Source organism: Chelonia mydas, chromosome 6 (assembly GCF_015237465.2).
Source record: "Chelonia mydas isolate rCheMyd1 chromosome 6, rCheMyd1.pri.v2, whole genome shotgun sequence".
In the NCBI taxonomy this organism is placed as follows: Eukaryota; Metazoa; Chordata; order Testudines; family Cheloniidae; genus Chelonia; species Chelonia mydas.
In genome coordinates this window covers 27,966,384-27,984,891 of record NC_051246.2, presented here as the reverse complement: position 1 = coordinate 27,984,891, position 18,508 = coordinate 27,966,384, and the positions used below count along the sequence as shown (strand labels likewise).

The following is an 18,508-nucleotide window of genomic DNA, read 5'->3' as shown; positions in this document are numbered from 1 at the left end:
AGACTGCTGAGGGCGGCACAGCTTCCATTCCAAAGGCCTCAGTAGTACAGTTACTCTAGCTGCTGAAAAGCAGCCTCCCTTTTGACATACAAGCAGAGCACACTACCTGGCGAAGAGGAGAGAAGGAAAGGATACGTCCTCACCACAGCAAAGAGAAAAGACAGGAACACAAGACAATGGAAGAATCTGAACACAGCGGCCCTACACTAGAAGCACTTTGCTGGTATAACAGCTGGCAGACCCTCTTATCATAGATGCAGCTATAGCAGCAAGAAAGTGCTTTTGCCAGCATAGTTTACACCGGATCTGTGAGCGAAAATAAACTATGCTGGCAAAAGCATTTTATGTCAGTATAACCGCACCTTCCCTAGGGCTTGTGCCAGAATAGCTATCTCATAAAAAAAATCCTCCTCCTATCTGACATTGTTATGCCAGCAGAAGTTTCCAGTGTGCACTTGTCCTAAGAATCAACTACTTATGTCATGTATCAGCATTCAGGGAGAATCATATTCACTAGTTCCTGAAAATCTTTGTGGACTATATAAATGTGTATATGGATGTGTATCCATCTTGTATAGCCTCCTCCTCCAACATTAAAAGCCCCACAACACCAGAATGTATTAAACATTAAGGAGTACTGAAATTAGATCACAGCTACATCCCCAAGCAGAAAAAGTCACTGGAAGTAACTACAGCATAGTATCCTGTGATCAAAGCATTAGTCCACTTGACAAGGATGGAAACTGGTGCTCTGAAGCCCATGTAACCAATCCACTGGTTAGCTAGAGCAGCCAGTCCATGTTATATTGCCCCATCAGTATAACATCCACCCAGCTCATTCTTTATACAATCTATTCAATGCACACTACAATTAACGTTGGACAGTGACATTTCTGATACTGGTGCTCATATGACCTGCAGGAGGCAGTGGGTAAGGAGAGTGGGGAGTAGAGGTCTGCTTAGGCCTTTAAATTTAAGCCCGACCTATACCTGAACTGGACCCAAGCCCACCCGACCCGAGCCTGAGAGGGTTTAGTCATTTTCCAACCTAACCCTGAATCTTTCACCCCAAACTTGAATCACTGCTGCCCCTGCCTCCTGCCCATGGGATTGGCACAGTAGTGGCTGCATGCCCCGCTCCTGCCAGCCACCACCCACCACTGCACTATGGCGGAGAGAGAGGCACTGCACCTCATCAGCACACTCTCTCTGCAGCACGTACAGAGTGCAGTGAGATGGCAACAGCCACCAGCAGTGGGGCATAAAGCAGCTGCCACACCAACCTCACAGGCGGGAGAAGGTCATCAGAGACAACCTGACCTGACCCCAAGAGGGTTGGGTTGTTTTCTGACCTGCCTCAAACCTGACCCTTGTAGTTAGGTTCCGTTGATTTAGGTCGAGTTGCAGGGCTCTAAGTGGGAGGGGGTGGGTGACACACTCACCCAGCCAACGAGAACTGCCAGTGAGTCTGTATTTATGAGGTCCAGAGCCTTTATAAGAAAGATCTGAAATGCTGTCTTTTTATTTTTATTTCTCTTTTGTGCCATTTTGTCACAGTTATGCACAGATAGGCTGCTCGAAATAAACCCTATGTCATAGGGAGAGAAAGACGCAGGTTCTGCTGATTAAAATCCATCAGAAAGGCATAAAGAAAGGCAGCTGCCTTGTTCCATCAAAGTCCAAACCAGTCGGTGACTCCTCCTCGCCTGGGGTCAGCTGTCTGCCTCTGTCTCTCGTTCTCCATAAATTGCTTCTGGATGTCTTCAACAGAGCCAGGTTCTGGGGTTTCTTCTTTCTCTGGAAATAAGTTTGGGAACTGAAAGGTTTGTCCCTGACCCTAAAGAGAGAGAACAAATGGTAAGATACACATTCCAACCTCTCTCTGAAGTAGCTGTGATGTACATACTTACAGCTACATCTGAAGACCTCCCCAGAAGCTTCAGCTGGTGAAGAATGCTACTTCCCATCTCCCAAGCAGGACAGGGCCCTACACACACCGACAGCGCATACTCTGCACTGGTTTCCTATTCTCTTCTATGTGCAAATCCAGGTGTTGGCAACTATCTTCAAGGCATGAATGCTCAGGAGATGACTATCTGAGATCCATCTCTTATATTATACCACAGTGCATCAACTAAGAGGTGTTTGTATTAGCTCCTAAGATAAGATCAAGGCCACTGGCAGGGAGCAGTTCTGCCAAAGTCCCAACTTCAGTGAACCATGTAAAGACCATTTATTTTGTTTAGCACTTAGGTAATGGTCTGTGTTTATGGCTGGTTAATTTATAATATAAATGTTATACTTAATATGCCTAGCTATCATGGCAAGAAGTGCTACAGTTCAGTTTCAGCAGTAGTCACAATGGGAGGTCGTACAGGATAGTGGCTGGCAGGGGTCTCTCATTAGTTGAAACAAAGAATAGTATGTAAAACAACAGTACAGTGGAAAAAAACTGTAATATACCAACAACGTTCATGAGATAAAGTGATTAAACCTATATCAATCATTCTGCCTAACAGACAAGCTGTTGTAGTATATCACCATCACAGGATCAATGTTTCCCGCTTGGATGGAAAATAAACATCACTTGGCCTCTAGCTTTTATCTAACAGCAGGAAACCATTATTCTGTGACAACGTTCTATCCCATTGACATTATCTCGGTTTCTGAGTATTGTTTGTACCAATCGCAACCTCTTTAAATCAACAATGCAAGCCCTGTCCATTCACTTCAGTATGAAACGCTGCATAATTAAACACACAAAGAATAATATGGCAGAGAGAGAGATGTTATAAAAATAACACTGGGGCTGTTTTAAAACTATTTGACAAATAAATGCACATTTCTCAGGGTTTTTATATGCATTTATTGCCAGTCTATAAACTGAAATTGGTTTTGCAAATTCGAGTGCATTTGTAAAAAGATGGGTAAAGGCCCATCTACACTACAAACACAACCACATCAGAGATCCAGTTACAATACAGCTCTAGATGGGAGCTTAATCACATTTCATACCAGGCTGGCATCAGAACAAGGCTCAACTCTGCTTCCAGAACACTGTTGTGTTCTCATCTACATTTCATTTTAGAACTGAAAATGTGATGTAACTGGGTCTGAGGCGAACAGTAACCATATCACTTGACACAGCTGTCCTTGTATTATTTTTTTATTTAGCCTTATACACTGCAGGGCAATTTACAAGTGAGAGCTGATCTAAACCACAAACGTAGACAAGGAAGTTGCAAATTTGCCCCAGTTGAGCTTATCCATGCTTGAACCTACCACAAGTTCAACTAGTGCAATGAGATTCCCGGGTTGTTTCTGTAGCATACACTTCCTGGGGTTCCTAAGAGGCTATCTACACTACAAAAACAACCAGGAGATTGGGTACAGCACAGCTGTCCTACAACAATTAAAGCACAGCTCCATTTCATAGTATAGAATTGGGTCTCATTAGTACTCCTAAACAGTGTTGAAACCATGGAGTACTGAAGCTCCTTTGCTGTAAGTACCATGAAAGTAGCTATACCATTCCCTTAGAAAATACACAGACTGGACCAGCTGTGAGCACTCTTACAGCCCATGGCTGTCCGAGACTTTAGCAGACTTCAGGCATGTGGCTAAGATCCTATCTACACTGCACAATATTAATATGCTTTAACAAAAACAAGGGACGAACATGTTGTAACGAAATCCCCTGACACAGACCAGGTCAGCCCTAAAGCCTCATTCACACTGGGGATTAAACCATTTCAGCAGGATTGATCTGAAAACAATTCAAGCCAACATGTAGGCAGGACCTAAGCACGAGTTTTACTGGTAACAATGTGGAAAGGAGTGATCTCCTGATGTAACACAGCCATTTTGGTATGTTTCCAATACCAATATGCTTCCATTATTGGAGAATGAAGGAAAATAGTCCCTGCAGCATGTTAGTGATATCCATTGTGATTCACTAAGCACTGCAAAAAGAGAATACAGAGTTATGCACAGAGGCTACAGTGGAACCAGACAAACCTTTCATCCGTTTATCAAAGTGCTCAGAGTTCCCATTTCAAGGCTGGTGAAAGTAAAATATTGAGCAGATTAAGTGTATCTGGAGCTTTTTAATAAATAAAATCAGGGTAGATAAGTTGGCTCTTTCCAGCTCTTGTTTTGTAAAGAAATTCTGATTTTGGCTGGCAGCCAGACATGATTTCCAACAGCCAAGACATTACACCCTGGAAGTGAAGGTTTATAAATCCTAACAATACTATGCTGTAATACCGCACTGTGAGACTCTAGAGTGATGAAAGCTGCATGAAAAATAGCTATTGTGCATGCCTGGTAGCTAATTTTCAAAAGCCTATTTCTGGACTTTTTCAAAACTTAAAATTTATCAGGGGGCATAAGTTTATGTAAAGGGCAGAGCGTACATTCAGACATATTTAAATTCAGTATACTGAAGGCATTAGGTGTATTGTTTGTAAATAAAATATACAAGTTGATCATTTTTTAAACGAATAGAGTAAACAATTGGCAGCCATATGATAAAAAGATTCATAAGGGAAATCCTGACCCATCAAAAGCAAAATCACCATTGACTTCAATAGGGCCACAACTTCACCTCTAAGTTCCCACGTGATGGAATGTTGACTGTTACAACATGCAACTGGAAGGCATGTTTCTGGCGTTCTATTCCTAGTACTCACAATGGTTTGCTGTGTGACCTTCTGTAAACCACTTAACCACACTGGGCTCCAAACTGCTCCTTTTGTATATTGAAGATAATGCCCAGCTCACAAGGGTGCGGTGAGATTTTGTGTCTAAAAAGTGCTTTGAGATCACTGAATGAAGGGGGCTTTATAAATATATTTTATTGTTGTTGGGATAGTAAAACATGTTGGTGCTAAAAATCTAGGTATTGCAAGGATATGGGTCTTCTCACAGATGTAATTGTTTTCTACAAATTATAAATTTATATGCAAGAGAGGTGCATGGTCCATTGTTTACATAAAAAAAGGAAGCAATTAATTTCCCAATCTAATCCTTCTGTTTCAGTTTACCCTAGTATAAAATTCATTTATATACTGGCTATTGTAAGGATTAATTCATGAAATGTTGCTAAAACCTTTAAAGATTAAAATGCTATAATAAGTGCTAAGTCTATTTTTAGTTTACATTTCTAGCTCTTCTGGTTAGGAAGATCATTTTCAGAGTGGAAATAAAGGTTGTCTTCAGAGAGAAATATCACACCAAGAGGTACAAATTGCCTCCATTCAGCTTAATGGGCTGCTAAGTGATCATAATTAGGCCTTTAAAGTTAAGTGTTAACATTGTTAACCTTTTCACCACTGAGCCTCATGCCGGAAATATCCAGCTAATAGGCTTGTCCAGCACAAGCTAGTTATACTTGCTCTGACCTTCCATTTATTTCACAAATTTAGAAATGGAAGGGCAGCACAGAAACTGTTCTATAGGAATAATGCAACAAATGTTGAGTTTGCCAACAGCTGAAAGCTCTTTTGATTATTTGGATAATTAAGACGCTTACTACTGTCCTTCAGAATTAGGAGAGAGTGATGTTTATAATGTCATCATCTAAAATATGCTGGGACATGGGCCAGCAGCAAAGGCAGCTCAGTTTTATAACCTAATATATTTGAATGACTCTCCTTGTGTCTTATAATAATATCTGGTATTAAAATAAAGAGTAGGGCCAAGCAGAATAGGAGACTTAACTTTAAAATCCTTCTGTAACATAGCAGCATATGGGGAATCTTACTTTCTCCAATATTCCTCAAATACAGTGAGAAACCCTACAAACTGCTGTCATCTTTGGATGGGAGCATTTTTAAAGTGACATGTGAACTGCTAAACACATACTTATAAGGCACTGAGGCCAAGATATATGTAGGAATATTTACAAAAAAATTCCCACTGGTGCCATCCCTTGTACAGCTGAACAGGTACTAGCCCAATGTAGACAAGACTGCTCTTCTTTTTACTACCATTTCCATTAGACTTTCTCTAAGCAGGTATAATTAAAATGGAGGTAAAAAACAGATCTGGATTTCAGAGCCTTGTCTACACTTCTGCTCCACTTGCTTAGAAGAACTAGTGATAACACTGGTAGGAATTTTTTTTTTTTAAGTTTCCCCAGTGTTGACATGGCCATAAAGTCTCTCACTGACTTTTTATGGCATCCATACCTTCATCAGAGCTAGCATTTGCCAGTTCGTTTTTCATTAAAGCAGAGAAAAAAGCTAAACCACATTTGCAGCAGCTTCTTTGCAAAGATAAATAACTTGGCTTTTATGAAAAATAAAACAGCTTAAAAGGCAGCGGCATTCCATACTAAGGACTATGAATCTAACATAAACCTTCCCCCCAGAAGGTGGGAAGAGAAGAGAAGAAACAAGGCTCTAGAGTGACTCGAGACATTTTTGACCACAGCTTTGACGATTTAAGGTCATTTTTAATGGGAGAATAGTAACAACTGGACTGACAACTTATTTGGCAAGTTAGAGCCTGAGGAAAAAGAAAACCATTCCAAATCCCCAAGAAATAGAATTTAAAAGAGACTGAACAGGTATACTGTATATGATTCTTAATAACGTACCGTTCATCTTCAAAACACTTTCAGTACATTAGTATGTGCAGGTGCTATGGAAGCTGTTGTTCTCCGAAGTAGACCAGCATGACTAGTCTCTTTAAAATGAATCTGATTTCATCCAGGTAACCAGAGACTTGCTAGCGAAGGAAGTCACACTAGGAAGAGTAATGCTTCCACCTAGTGGTTGATAAGAAGGCCAACACAAAACACTCCTGACCTCTTCAATTTTCTTACACTCTTACACCATTTTAACTTGAAACCGGACTACAGAAAACACAGCTGGTAAAAATGATGGGGAAGCAAAAAACACTGACTAGTTTGACCTTTGTTGGAGTTATTACAGATGCAGCATGATTCTAATCAAAAAGGGATTTTGAAGTGCTTAGCAGAGGTTTTTCTACACTAGGAGTAGAGTTCTATTTTAACCATGGGCTCCATGGGGCCTAATGCAGACAAACCAAGTTTCAGAATTGACAGTGGGGGCATGAACTCTAGTCCACTGCTGTAAAATCAACACTTACACAGAACTGGGAGCAGAGCGAGAGACAGACCAGAATTAGTATTTAAAAAAGAAAAAAGAAAGACACAAAGAGGAGAAATACATGCGGAAGACATGAAAGTAAAGAGTACTGGGGGCCAGGAGGCAGAGCACACACAAAAGAAATAGGAGAGGGCAGGAAGAGCCTGGAAACCTAGAGGTGAGGGGAAACAGAACACACACATGATATCCTGGCTCAAGATTCACTGCATCACTTTGTAGTGCCTCGTGTTAGTACTTTACTTGTATTACCGTAGCTGCGTCTAGGAGCTCTAACTATGCATCTGGGCTCCATTTGTACAGCGCCTAGCACAGTGAAGAGCAAATAAATCATCAAAGCTGTCTCATATCATGGAATGATAAAGTATGGCATTGTTAAACGCTTGCCCCTCACAGATGTGATGTCTGTGATTGCTCCAGGTACAGATGCTTAGCCTGAGGTAAGCACACACAATACTGCTCTGAGTCTGCAATCTGTTCCACAACACTGGAGAATTTTGTTTCTAATTACAGTGTAGACATCTTCTGAAGATCTATGCCTGTTTACAATCTGGCTGATCCTTCCTGAAAGCAGAGAATGTGGCTGCCAAGTCTCTATTAGGGGACTGCATTGGCCAGAAAGTGGAGCCTGGCCAGGAAATGCAAGGAAACCATGTACCCCTAAATCCCCTCCACCCGCAAGGCTCTTTTTAAGTCTTGACTGTGGCTTAGAGAGGCTTCTTCACACTGGAAGCCCTGAGAAGCATAGACAATATAGTAACACTGCCTACCCTCTCTCAGGGTAAATCTCCTCTGTATCTCAAACTATGTCTTCACTGAAAATAATAGGTGTGTTTTTACATCAATAGCTATTGCATGTTGTAAAATCCTAGTGGAGACAAGGACCTGGAGTTTTTGCCTCCATGTAAGCTAGCGGGGGGTCAACTTTATACACTCCCCAGGAGGGCTGTTACACAGTTGTACATAACGGAATTTATTTTTATCTTGGTCTTTTTTAAAAAAATGAATAAATTACATATAAAAACCATTAAAAGAACATTTAAGGTTGCAAAGTCAAGCACCAGAACATTAGGAAATGCCAGATTTATGGTTGACTATGCAACCTTAATTCAGTTTTCTGTGCACACAGAGTACAATCCAGTCTTTAATTACATGATCATATACTATTTTTCCCACAAAACACTTGCTTCATTCAATGCACAGGATGGATGCACAAGGGAGTAGGATTACGGTTGTATGGGCAATAGTAATTCTGGCATTTCCTAAGTTTCTAATGCTTGATTTGGCAATTTTAATAATGCTCTTTTAAGGTAGTTTTTGTGAGTGTAAGTTTTAGATCAGAGAGGTTATTCCAGGAAGGGATTTGAACTATAATATGCTTGGGTTGTTAAAAAAACAAAACAAAAAAACTACCACAGTTATACAAAATATTGGGCTCCATCTCCACTGGGACACCAAGATTTTAGAATCCAGTTTAGCCACAAAGCATAATTGTTAGACATGACTGAAAGCCCTCCAAGGGCAGTGCCTTAAACTCTTCCAACCATTCCAACATCCAAAGAGTTTTATTAAAATACCCCCACCTTTATTCTTTAACTTAGTAGACATTTCAGCAATCAGCCACATAAATGGTGAACCTTTCAACATGCAGAGTACAGGATCAGCATGAAACTCACTGGTAGCATTGATACTCAATGCTACCAGAGTGGACCTTAGATTCAGGCCTCAAACAAAAAGGGATTTAAAAACTAATGGTTTGTTTGGGTGTTTCTGAACTAAACTCTTTTCATTCAGACAACCTCATCATGAGGTCTCAAGGGTGGCAGAAGTAGCAGGGAATGACACCATTAGTACAAGAAAGGCTGAAGTTGCATAAATATACAGTACAATGGACAATTCACTGAGCATTATTTCTAATTATGCTGATTAACAGACCCTACCCTCACTTCAAACACACATACATGTTTACTCACCAGCTGCACGTATGCAACCTTGTAATCTGGCTTCTTCACTTTCTGGTTCTTGTGGTTCCTTTTGTTGTTTGCACCTGTTCAAGTGAAGATAAACTCACTTTTACTTTCCCAGAGTCACAGGCTCCCCCAACAGAAAGGTCTGATTTGAGTTTTGATTCGTTTGTGAGGAAGAATTCTATCTTATATATTTATACTATTACCATAGAATCTGGGCACATCACAATGATTAAAACATATTTATCCTTTGGTAGGTACTATTATCCCGATTTTAGACTGGGAACCGAGGCGCACTTGCTGAAGGTCACACAGGAAGCCTGTGATGGAGCAGGAAATTGAACCCAGATCTCCAGTAGTATCCTAGCCACTAGCTCATCTTTCCTCTTTCAACAGCTATGGGGAACCAGTACTCCCAAGGAAGAAAATACTCATTTATTAAGTGGCTACAAGATCAGTGTCCCTGCTCCATGGAGCTCCCCATCTAAACTAGGCACTCTGTAGCGCTAGTGCACAAGTGCAATTTACTGTTTCTGCTTTTAAAGAAATTACAAAATCCAAAAAGTTTAGCAATTTTTAATTTTCTAAAATATAGTGGCTGTGCTTCATTATAGCTCCCCAACTAATGACACTTTCCCACTGCCTGCTCATCTATCTTCCACCTCCTCCCAACATACACACACAACCACCATCTCCACCAGCCAGGCTAGGATTTATGGGGAGTTGAGGTGGAGAGGTTGTCAAATTGGGCATGAATATTTTTAGAAGTTGTTTGGAAGTAAATGTGCATAAAGTCAGTATAAAGTTATTTATAAAATAAAAATTTGAAAATACAACATTTGCTCTCCCTTTAATTTTCTCTCTACTTTTCTCCCCTACACATACAAATACATATCTATTTTAAGGAATTTTAGAAACATTTCTTCATGTTTTCTCTAGGAATTTTTAACTTCCCTCCTGTCTCTTCCTCCTCAGGTTTCTCCTATAAACTTTTTTTTTTTTTAAACCCTTTTTTTAAAATGTCCTCCCCACTGCTGGCCTTCACACACACATCCAACCAGTTCCTCTTCTCTAGATGTGAGATGCAGACTAAGAAAAACATCCAGCAACCCAACACAATTTGACCTGTCAGTCAGAACAAGTTACATTTCAGTTACTTACTGCTTGAAAATGAAGCTGATGACGTTTAAAAATCCTGCCCCTTACTCTGCATCACTCTTCCAATGCATGCCAGCTATGATTACAAAAGCTCCAGGGAGGGGCGCATCAGATGCAAAGGCTTTATGACACCTTTATGTACCCTAATCCAAGGGCTGTTTGGCACCAGGTCAGATCCAGGCATTAATCAGAGCAGACTATTATGGATTTTTGGGTCTAGGGACCAGGGCACAACCATGACAATTATAGTGTCTGGTTGTTAGGTAAACTCAACTACTTTCGGCCTTAACTATTTCTTAATACTTTATTTATTTATTTTAACTAATTTTATATAAGAATGAAGGTTGGGGTTGGCAGGTGTCTAACTTCAGAGGGGATAAATTTTATGCTCAGCAAAATGAGGATCCAACAGTACAAACCAGACGCATGAAGGTTGTATGCAGGTGCTGTGCAAGCTTTCCCCATCATATAGCTGTAATCACATCTCACTTTTCATCTGCAAGTTCCTGCTATCCCAGTCTTGGGCTACCCTCAGAAGTCTAACAGAATTCTGCCAACAGAACCTACAGCCAACAGAATCCCTCCTGCTATTTCAATCTTGGGTCCCTACCAAACAGAGGTTGCTGATCTTGCCAAATTGTGTGAAGGTTATGTGATGTGAAATATAATAGCAGAAGGTAAGGACTGAGCAAACAGAGATACTTATTTTACCTCATCCCAAGGAAAGGGGGTCCTCTGGCTCAGGACAAAAGAAAAGGTCCTGAATTGAACAAATATGAAGACCAAATTCTACTTTCCCTAGAATAGGACAGTCTCTTCCGGGACCGGTTGAAGTTCACAAATAAAGGAGTTTAGGAAAGCCCAGGACTGGATGACCATAAAGACACAGCCGATCTTCAACATTGGAGAGGAAGATCTCTCCACCACAGTGATGGGATCTATGCGGTGGCAGGGGGGAGAGAAATTTCACCACACCACCCTCTCAAAATACCTTACTGGAGAATCAACACTTGGGGATTAAAAAACACAGTTGTAGGCTGAAGAGGAGCTTTATTAAAAACAAAAAGTTTTTAAACATCCCAAAAAGAAGTTTAGCCTCTGTACTCACCATACTGTATTCTGGTCCTCACAACAGACACCGGCACGTTATATATTTTTTCAAGGTAATTCTTAACATCCACTCTCGTCATCCTGTGCAAAGAGGAAATATTTTGGAGAGGAGAGAAGAAAAGCGTAAATGTTTAAATTCAAAACAGAAAAAAAATATGTATAGGCTTATCAATGCTTTAGAGCAGATATATCAACAAGTTCATTCGGCCAAGATAATTTGACTGCCACAAATATACAAACAACATAGTTCACAATGGTGCTATAAGCAACCATAGGCCACAGCAATAATAACTATCTAATCCAATGTAGTCTTAACAGTAAAAAACTCAAACGCCAGTTGTATTCAAAGAGGGTGGATGGGCTCACTCTCTCTATCCCAGCGGACAATTCTTTTGTTATCTTTGTAGAAGTCTCTAATCTCTGTAGGATCCTCTATAAACTTGTAGACTTTGCTGTGTCCAGACAGACTGGTGAACAAAAGGGTTACTGAAAACAAATGGATGAGCAATGTGACACACAGTACCCCATGTAACCGCTTACAATGACTTAAAATCTATCTTTCTATAATTAATAAACTTGTTTTATTGTCTTATCTAAACCAGTGTGCTTTCGTTGAAGTGGTTGGGGAATCTCCACTCAGGTTCACAAAAGCTCAGGCATAATCATTTTCTTTGATAAAATGACAAATTATTGATGAGCTTGCTCTGTGCAGTAGCGTGCTGGACAGTGCAAGATGCACCTTTCTGGGGTGCAAGGCTGGGGAATTTGCAGGTGTCACCCTCTATATAGTTCATGAGTGGCTAATAGAGCATTCTTGTAACTTTGCTAGGCGTGCCTTTGCATGTTAATGGCTGCGTGAGCAGAGCTTGGAGAGGCTGCTTTTCAGTAGCAAAGCAGTGTAAGAAGCACTCTGGGCTGGAGAGTGAAGGGGACACAGTGGTTCTGGTTGCACCCTGCGGGATATCAGAGCAACACCCTGCCTCCAGGAAGGGTCTCATTACAACCAATGCATTCTCCCAAGCCCCTTCCCTTGGACAAATGGAGAGTCTTCTTAACAGATGAAAGAGGTGCTAGGGAAAGCTTATGCTTAAGAAGCTACGGCCTCAGAGCCTAGTGTTGTCCCTGATATAAGTTACCTCAACTGTGACACAGTGCCCAAAGCCGACTATATACAACAATCAGCTTCTCTATTCCTCAGGCAGTATTTTACGGTTATTGCTCTCAAAGCCTGTCACTATTATTGTCCATTTGTATAGATTTCCAGTGAAATCTTGTTGCTCCAAAAATGTTTATTTTTAAGTGGGACTCACTGTCAAAAATCATTATATACCTAACGGGTGCTCTTCTATAGCAGCTTTCCTCAAATAAACTTCAAGTGTTTTAAAAGTGTTAAGCCGCACAACACCCCAGTATGGAAGGCAAGGATTAAATCCAAATTATAGTTGTCAAAACTGAGGCAAAAAGAGCTTTAGTGACTTGTCCAGGGTCACAATAAATCAGTGGAAAAGGTGGGACTAGAATCCTAAACACCAGACTCCCAACTCTTGTTCTGACCACTAATCAACATTCCTTTCCTACAGAGTGTTTCGATATATCAAAGTATCAATGGGCAGACAATCAGTATTGTGAAGACAGGGTTATGTAACAAATACAGTTCTGTTCTCCTTGCTGGTCAACAGCTATTGGCACCAAAAAGCTACTGGCTGGCTAGCAATCCACTGAACAAGATCCTGTGACCTTGTGTCAATTAAAGGGATTATGTCTTGAAATCAAAGGAACAGATTCTTTAGGATCCTCTTTATCTGTACAGTCATCCAAGACAGGTTCTGCAGCAGCCTAACAAAGGTCCAAAAGTAGTGGTGCATACAGTGAATCTTTTGAAGTGTGTGTTTTTCTCTAGAGTGAGGGGAAGCAGTTGTGGAAAGACATCAGAGTTGGACTCTTAATTTGAAAATATAAAAAAAATTAGGGTATAAAACCTTGGCTTGGCTTGGAAGACAGAACTATCACTAGCCAAGTGGATTCACATGCAGAACCACACAACCACTATACGTTAAAAGCTTCAGGATCTGCAGCTATGCCACCTTAGGCTGTGATCCTTTCAGATCACATATGCTAAGCAAGGTCAAAGTGAGTTAAATCTTTACAGGAGAGAACTCCGAGATTACCTACATGGTGGAGGAAACAGTGTCAATAACTAAACAGGTGTCACTTCTTGCCTCCAAATCAGTACAGAACTATTACCAAGCATGTTGTAAAGAGACACTGTACTGTTGGACGTGGCATATTTTGGGTGAGATGTAAAACTCAGCTCCTGAACACTTGTGATAATTAAAGATCTTATGTCCTTAAAATAGGTGCAGGAGTGTTTGCTTAAAGGTCCTACCTAAAATTCCCCTTGAGTTTCAGTTAGATATGGTATTCTACACATTCTGTCTGAAACTGCAATGTAGTGTTGCTATGTTTCACTCCAGAGATGGCTGCATTTTGGTGAAGCAATTCCAATAACAGTATGCATTTCGGTTGGCAAATGGCTTTTGGATGCTTCACAATGAAAGATGTTATCAATATTGTAGATATTATTTCTAGTTCAAGGAGCATGCTTGCACCTGTGCAACATTCACTGCACATGGCATCCAGGCAATGGGCTTATCTGCTCAAACAGTGGGCATGAAGTTTCACAACATGTGAGATTTAACAAATTCTAATTACAACCCAAGTCTACTGTAACTAACAACAACAAAATCTGACCTCAAGCCTAGTTAACTGCATTTCCCGAGATATTGTTCTTCTCATTATTTAGATTGCTATCCCTGAAGGCTTTCAAACTGAGAAGCAGATGACCCTTTCATCTACTGTTTCTCTGCTTGCACTTACTGCATGGAGACACGGAACTGTACAGTGTCTTCTGGCTGTGGCACACCAGGCCTCACCAGCGTCATGAAGAAGTTAGGTCGGAAAATCCGCAGCTGGGGGTTTCCCAGCTGGTACAGGGGGTAGCTAAAGGGGGGGAAAACATCAAAGTTACTCATAAAACACTCGTGGTATTATAAAATCTTGGTTTTAATGGTTTTACTCCCCGAGTGAAATCACATACTGTACACACAGCAAAGAACATAAACCTCAGCCACAGCACTATTTTATTTTAAACTGGCTTATTCCTTTGCCAGACAGACATGCTTTTGCACTTTAGTTTAAAAAAAACAAACAGGCAGCAGCATGTATAAAGAATAAATCATGCGCTTGGCGGCAACCCTTAATCAGCACCATATGATGATATTTCTGAAGAACAAACAAGCCCAGATACACGGCTTTAAACGAGTGTCAGGATTCAACTCTTCTCTACCATCCAAAGCAGTACACAGCATCGTTTGGGAGAGGTCCTTGCAGCAGGGGAAGGGACCAAACCTGCGAGCCAGAAGCTCGTAGGCCGCTTAGGAAGGAGACAGCAAAAGGGACAGGACGGCAGGAAAAGACGGCAGGCGGGAATCGGAGGAGGCAGCGTTAGTGGGGCAGCACCAGCATGAGAGAAGAAGGGGGGGAAACGAGGGGAGGGAAGGACACAAAAATACGGAGAGCTCCAGGGAGAAACCCAGAGAACAAGACCGAAGTGCCCCTGAGGAGAGGGAACTGAGCCGCTGTTGCTGGGGGAGCGGGGTGGGGGGGGGTCCTAGGCTTGGACTAAACCCACCCCTCCCGCGGCGGTAGCCAGACACGGGTAGGGCCCGCCCTGCGGGGCTCCGGAGCTGCCCTGGAGGCGCGGGGGCTCGGCCTGGGGGGGCGCTGTGCGAAATCTGGGCGGGGAGGCGGCTCGGGGGCGGCACGGTTACCCCCAGAGCGGAGGCGGCCTCCCTACCCCGCCGACACGGCCTAGCCGGGAGGGGAGCCAGGCAGCGCCAGGGGCCGGGCTCGCGGCGAGCGCGCGCGCGCGGGGGAAGGGGGGGGGGGTGATGCCCTGACGCGGCAGACTCGGGACCCTTCGCGCGTGGGTGAACCACGGAGGGGGGCGGGGCCGGCTACTCACAGAACCTTCCCGCTGGCCATGGCCCCGCCGCGCGCGCAGCGTCCCCCTGCGGCCCCAAGCGGCCGCGCCCAGTGCCCGCCCGAGCCGCTGCGGCGAGCGGGGCCCGGCGCAGGAGAGTCTCCCCGGCCGGCTCACTGCAGGCGGAGGCGGCGCTATCGCCCCCTGCAGCTCGGGAGGCCTCGCGGCACGCGAGCGTTCCGCGCCAGGGGCGCCCGTCGGGCTGGGCTAGGCTGGGGAGGGGGCGCGTGGCCCAAGCCAGCCCCAGGGACGTAGGCGAGGTGGGATCCCGCAGGGGTGCCTGGCCCCCAGCCACAGCAGGGCTTTTCAACCCCTGTTCCTGGGTGGCAGCCCCCAGCCTTCAAAAAACATCAGCTGTCAGCCCTACCCCCAAACCTCGCGAGATTGCCCTAAAAATCGCCTTGGCTCCCTGGTTTCTGAGCCTGTGGATTACACTGAGCCGGGGGCGGGTCTTGCCGCTTTGCTGTGCAACCGCCAGGGCCCGAGACGCCTACTTTTAATTTAAATGGACGTTGAGATTCTCCTGATTCCAGGAGCTGGGGCTTGAAGAAAAACACCTGCTTTAGTCCAGCCTTACAGGCATTTGAATGCAGCCCTCATAGCCTGGAGCAATGTGGCAAAATGGACTTGTTTGTTTCTTGCACAGGGAATCATCACTCACATCTTGTCCTATTAAATGTAAACCAGCTGCACCCTGCTGTCTCTGCCTATGTTTTCCAAGGCAGCAGAGTTCCAGACCTCCAGCGTCCTTCTGTGTGTGTTTGCTTACTGGGTGACGCAAATGCAGTGGCTGTGATGTATATTCAGATATTATTGTATTTGATACAGTGTTTCAATCTAGACTGAAAAATTAATTTCAGTTGTCTTGCATAGGAGCAGTATTATGTGGACTAAAAACTGGATCAAAACCTTAAACAGGGCAGTGATTTAAGTACAGAGTAGAAGGAAGATCTATCTAATCAGGATTCCTTAGTTCAGGCGTAGGCCCAGTCTACACTTAAAAATTAGATGGACCTAGCTATGTCGCTCAGGTTGCCATGAATGCCATATTTAGGTCGACCTATCGCACAGTGTAGATGCTGCTAGGTCAACAGAAGCTACTGCCTCTTGGAGAGGTGGATTTACAACATCAGTGGGGAAAAAAACCATTGATGTATGAAGTATCTACACTACAGTACTACAGCTGCACACCTGCAGTGCCATAGCTGTGCTGCTATAGCAGTTGTAGTGTAGACATACCCGTAGTTAATTATCCACCACTTCCTACTCAAAGAGGGAGTAAACAGCACATTAATGAAATTCACAGTGATGCTAAATTTGGAAAAGTTGCAACGCCCAGTGACGACAGAGAAATAATACCAGGTGACCTAGATAGATTAGAAATATGGGCAGAAAATAACCCAATACAATTCATCTTGGAAAAATTCATGCAACTATGTGCGTGGGGAAAATAGTACAATGGAAGAGATTGGCTTGTGAAGAAAGATTTAGAGACTGTGCCAAGTTTTCATGTGTAGTTTGGCTAAGAAATAACTAAAAGAGGACTGGTCAAAATCCACAGATACTTGAACATAGGACTGGAAGTGACCTCTTGGGTCATTAAGTCCAGCCCTTTGCTATTGCAGGCAACCTCATCATGTAATCCTGATCGTAATTGTATCAAGTACCATCTTAACACTTGTTAGGTTGTCTGTCCCCCCTACACACTCCATTGGAAGGCTGCTCCAGATCATCATTCCTCTGACTGCTCGAAATCTTCTAATTTCCAGGCTAAATTTATTCATTGCCAGTTTATACCCATTTGTTGTTGTTGTCAACCCTGTCCTTTAGCTTAAATAGCTCCTCACCCTTTCTGCTGTTTATTCCCCCGAGGTATTTATAGAGAGCAATCATAACTCCTCTCAGCCTTTGTTTTACTAGGCTAAACAAATCTCTTTCTTATACTCTCCTCTTATAAGATAGGGTCTCCATTGCGCTGATCATCCTAGTGGCCCTTTTCTGCACCTGTGCCAGTTTGAATTCATCGTTTTTGAACCTGGATAGCCAGAACTGTACACCAGCATTAAAGGGTACAAACACCAGGCTAGAAGAATTACAGTGTGGAACAAAGGAGAATGGTGAAAAGTATTGGGAGACAATTAAGAAAGCAAAACAGTAGGCTAAGTGTCCAGCAGAAAATTCCACATAGTGAGATCTGTTTGATTATGAACTGGTTTCCCAATGGAAGTGGTGGAAACCCATTGTTTGGGTATAAAGACCAGTATAAACAAGTCATAGTATGAAATTTTAGTTTGTACTGACTTTGTTAGTGCTTTTTATGTAGCCTGTTGTAAAACTAGGCAAATATCTAGATGAGTTGATGTACCCCCTGGAAGACCTCTGTGTACCCCTGATTGAGAACCATTGCTGTAGGGAACAGTCCTGCATTGGTCCCTGGAGATGGATTGGATGACTTAGCAGGGCTTTTCCATATCTATCCTTCGATGATTCTCGGTGTTCTTTCAACTGTCAATGGAGTTTCTGCCTATTACTGCAGCAAAAAGGAGATGAGACTATATTAGAATGATTTCTTATTAGAAAGGTGTAATTCAACAGCCTTCCTCATTTGTTAGTGAAAACTCCTTGCGAAAAAAATGTTTCCATTTCTGATCCCATTTGGGAACCTAAAATTTCATCCAACTTGGGGCACCAGAAACTCTGAAAAGTTAATGATAGTTAGAAATATATAAGGATAAAAGTTGGCCAGCACTTCTGCTTGCCCTCTTCCCCTCATGATGAACCAAACACTGGGCAAATAAAACACCCAGGAGAACTCTGACTTCTTGAATCCTTACTTTACCAAACGCATTTTATCCTGAGTGTTTTTGTGTTCCCTGGCCTCAGAGAGCATCTTTGCTGAATCACCCAGATCTGTCATATTTTAATATTAGATTTTAGATTTAAATTTAAGTTTTCATTGCCCTAATAGACGCTTCTATATAATGTTTGAATGAATTGCACTTGAACATCCTCTTGAAGTCTTTACAAAGTTGCATACAATTTTAATCTATTGGAATTGAATAGAAGAACCCGAAACAGCAGTCATGAGATATATAATT

At 42.5% G+C, this 18,508-nt stretch overlaps 1 protein-coding gene across 3 annotated transcripts; it reads right to left on the bottom strand.

Annotated features, from left to right (window-relative positions):
• Nucleotides 1-1,495: 1,495 nt before the first annotated feature.
• Nucleotides 1,496-15,553, bottom strand: MRPL23 (mitochondrial ribosomal protein L23). Of its 3 annotated transcripts, none has more exons than XM_037899634.2 (5): nt 15,393-15,553; nt 14,246-14,368; nt 11,367-11,449; nt 9,107-9,180; nt 1,496-1,837 (listed from the first exon to the last, which is right to left on the bottom strand). In XM_037899634.2, the coding sequence occupies exons 1-5, from the start codon at nt 15,410-15,412 to the stop codon at nt 1,673-1,675; spliced, it is 465 nt and encodes a 154-aa protein (XP_037755562.1). In that variant the 5' UTR covers nt 15,413-15,553; the 3' UTR covers nt 1,496-1,672. The 3 variants fall into 3 exon arrangements, with proteins under 3 accessions (XP_037755562.1, XP_037755563.1, XP_043403852.1); XM_037899635.2 differs by lacking the exon at nt 15,393-15,553 and adding an exon at nt 15,060-15,187; XM_043547917.1 differs by lacking the exon at nt 15,393-15,553 and adding an exon at nt 14,475-14,700.
• Nucleotides 15,554-18,508: the final 2,955 nt, after the last annotated feature.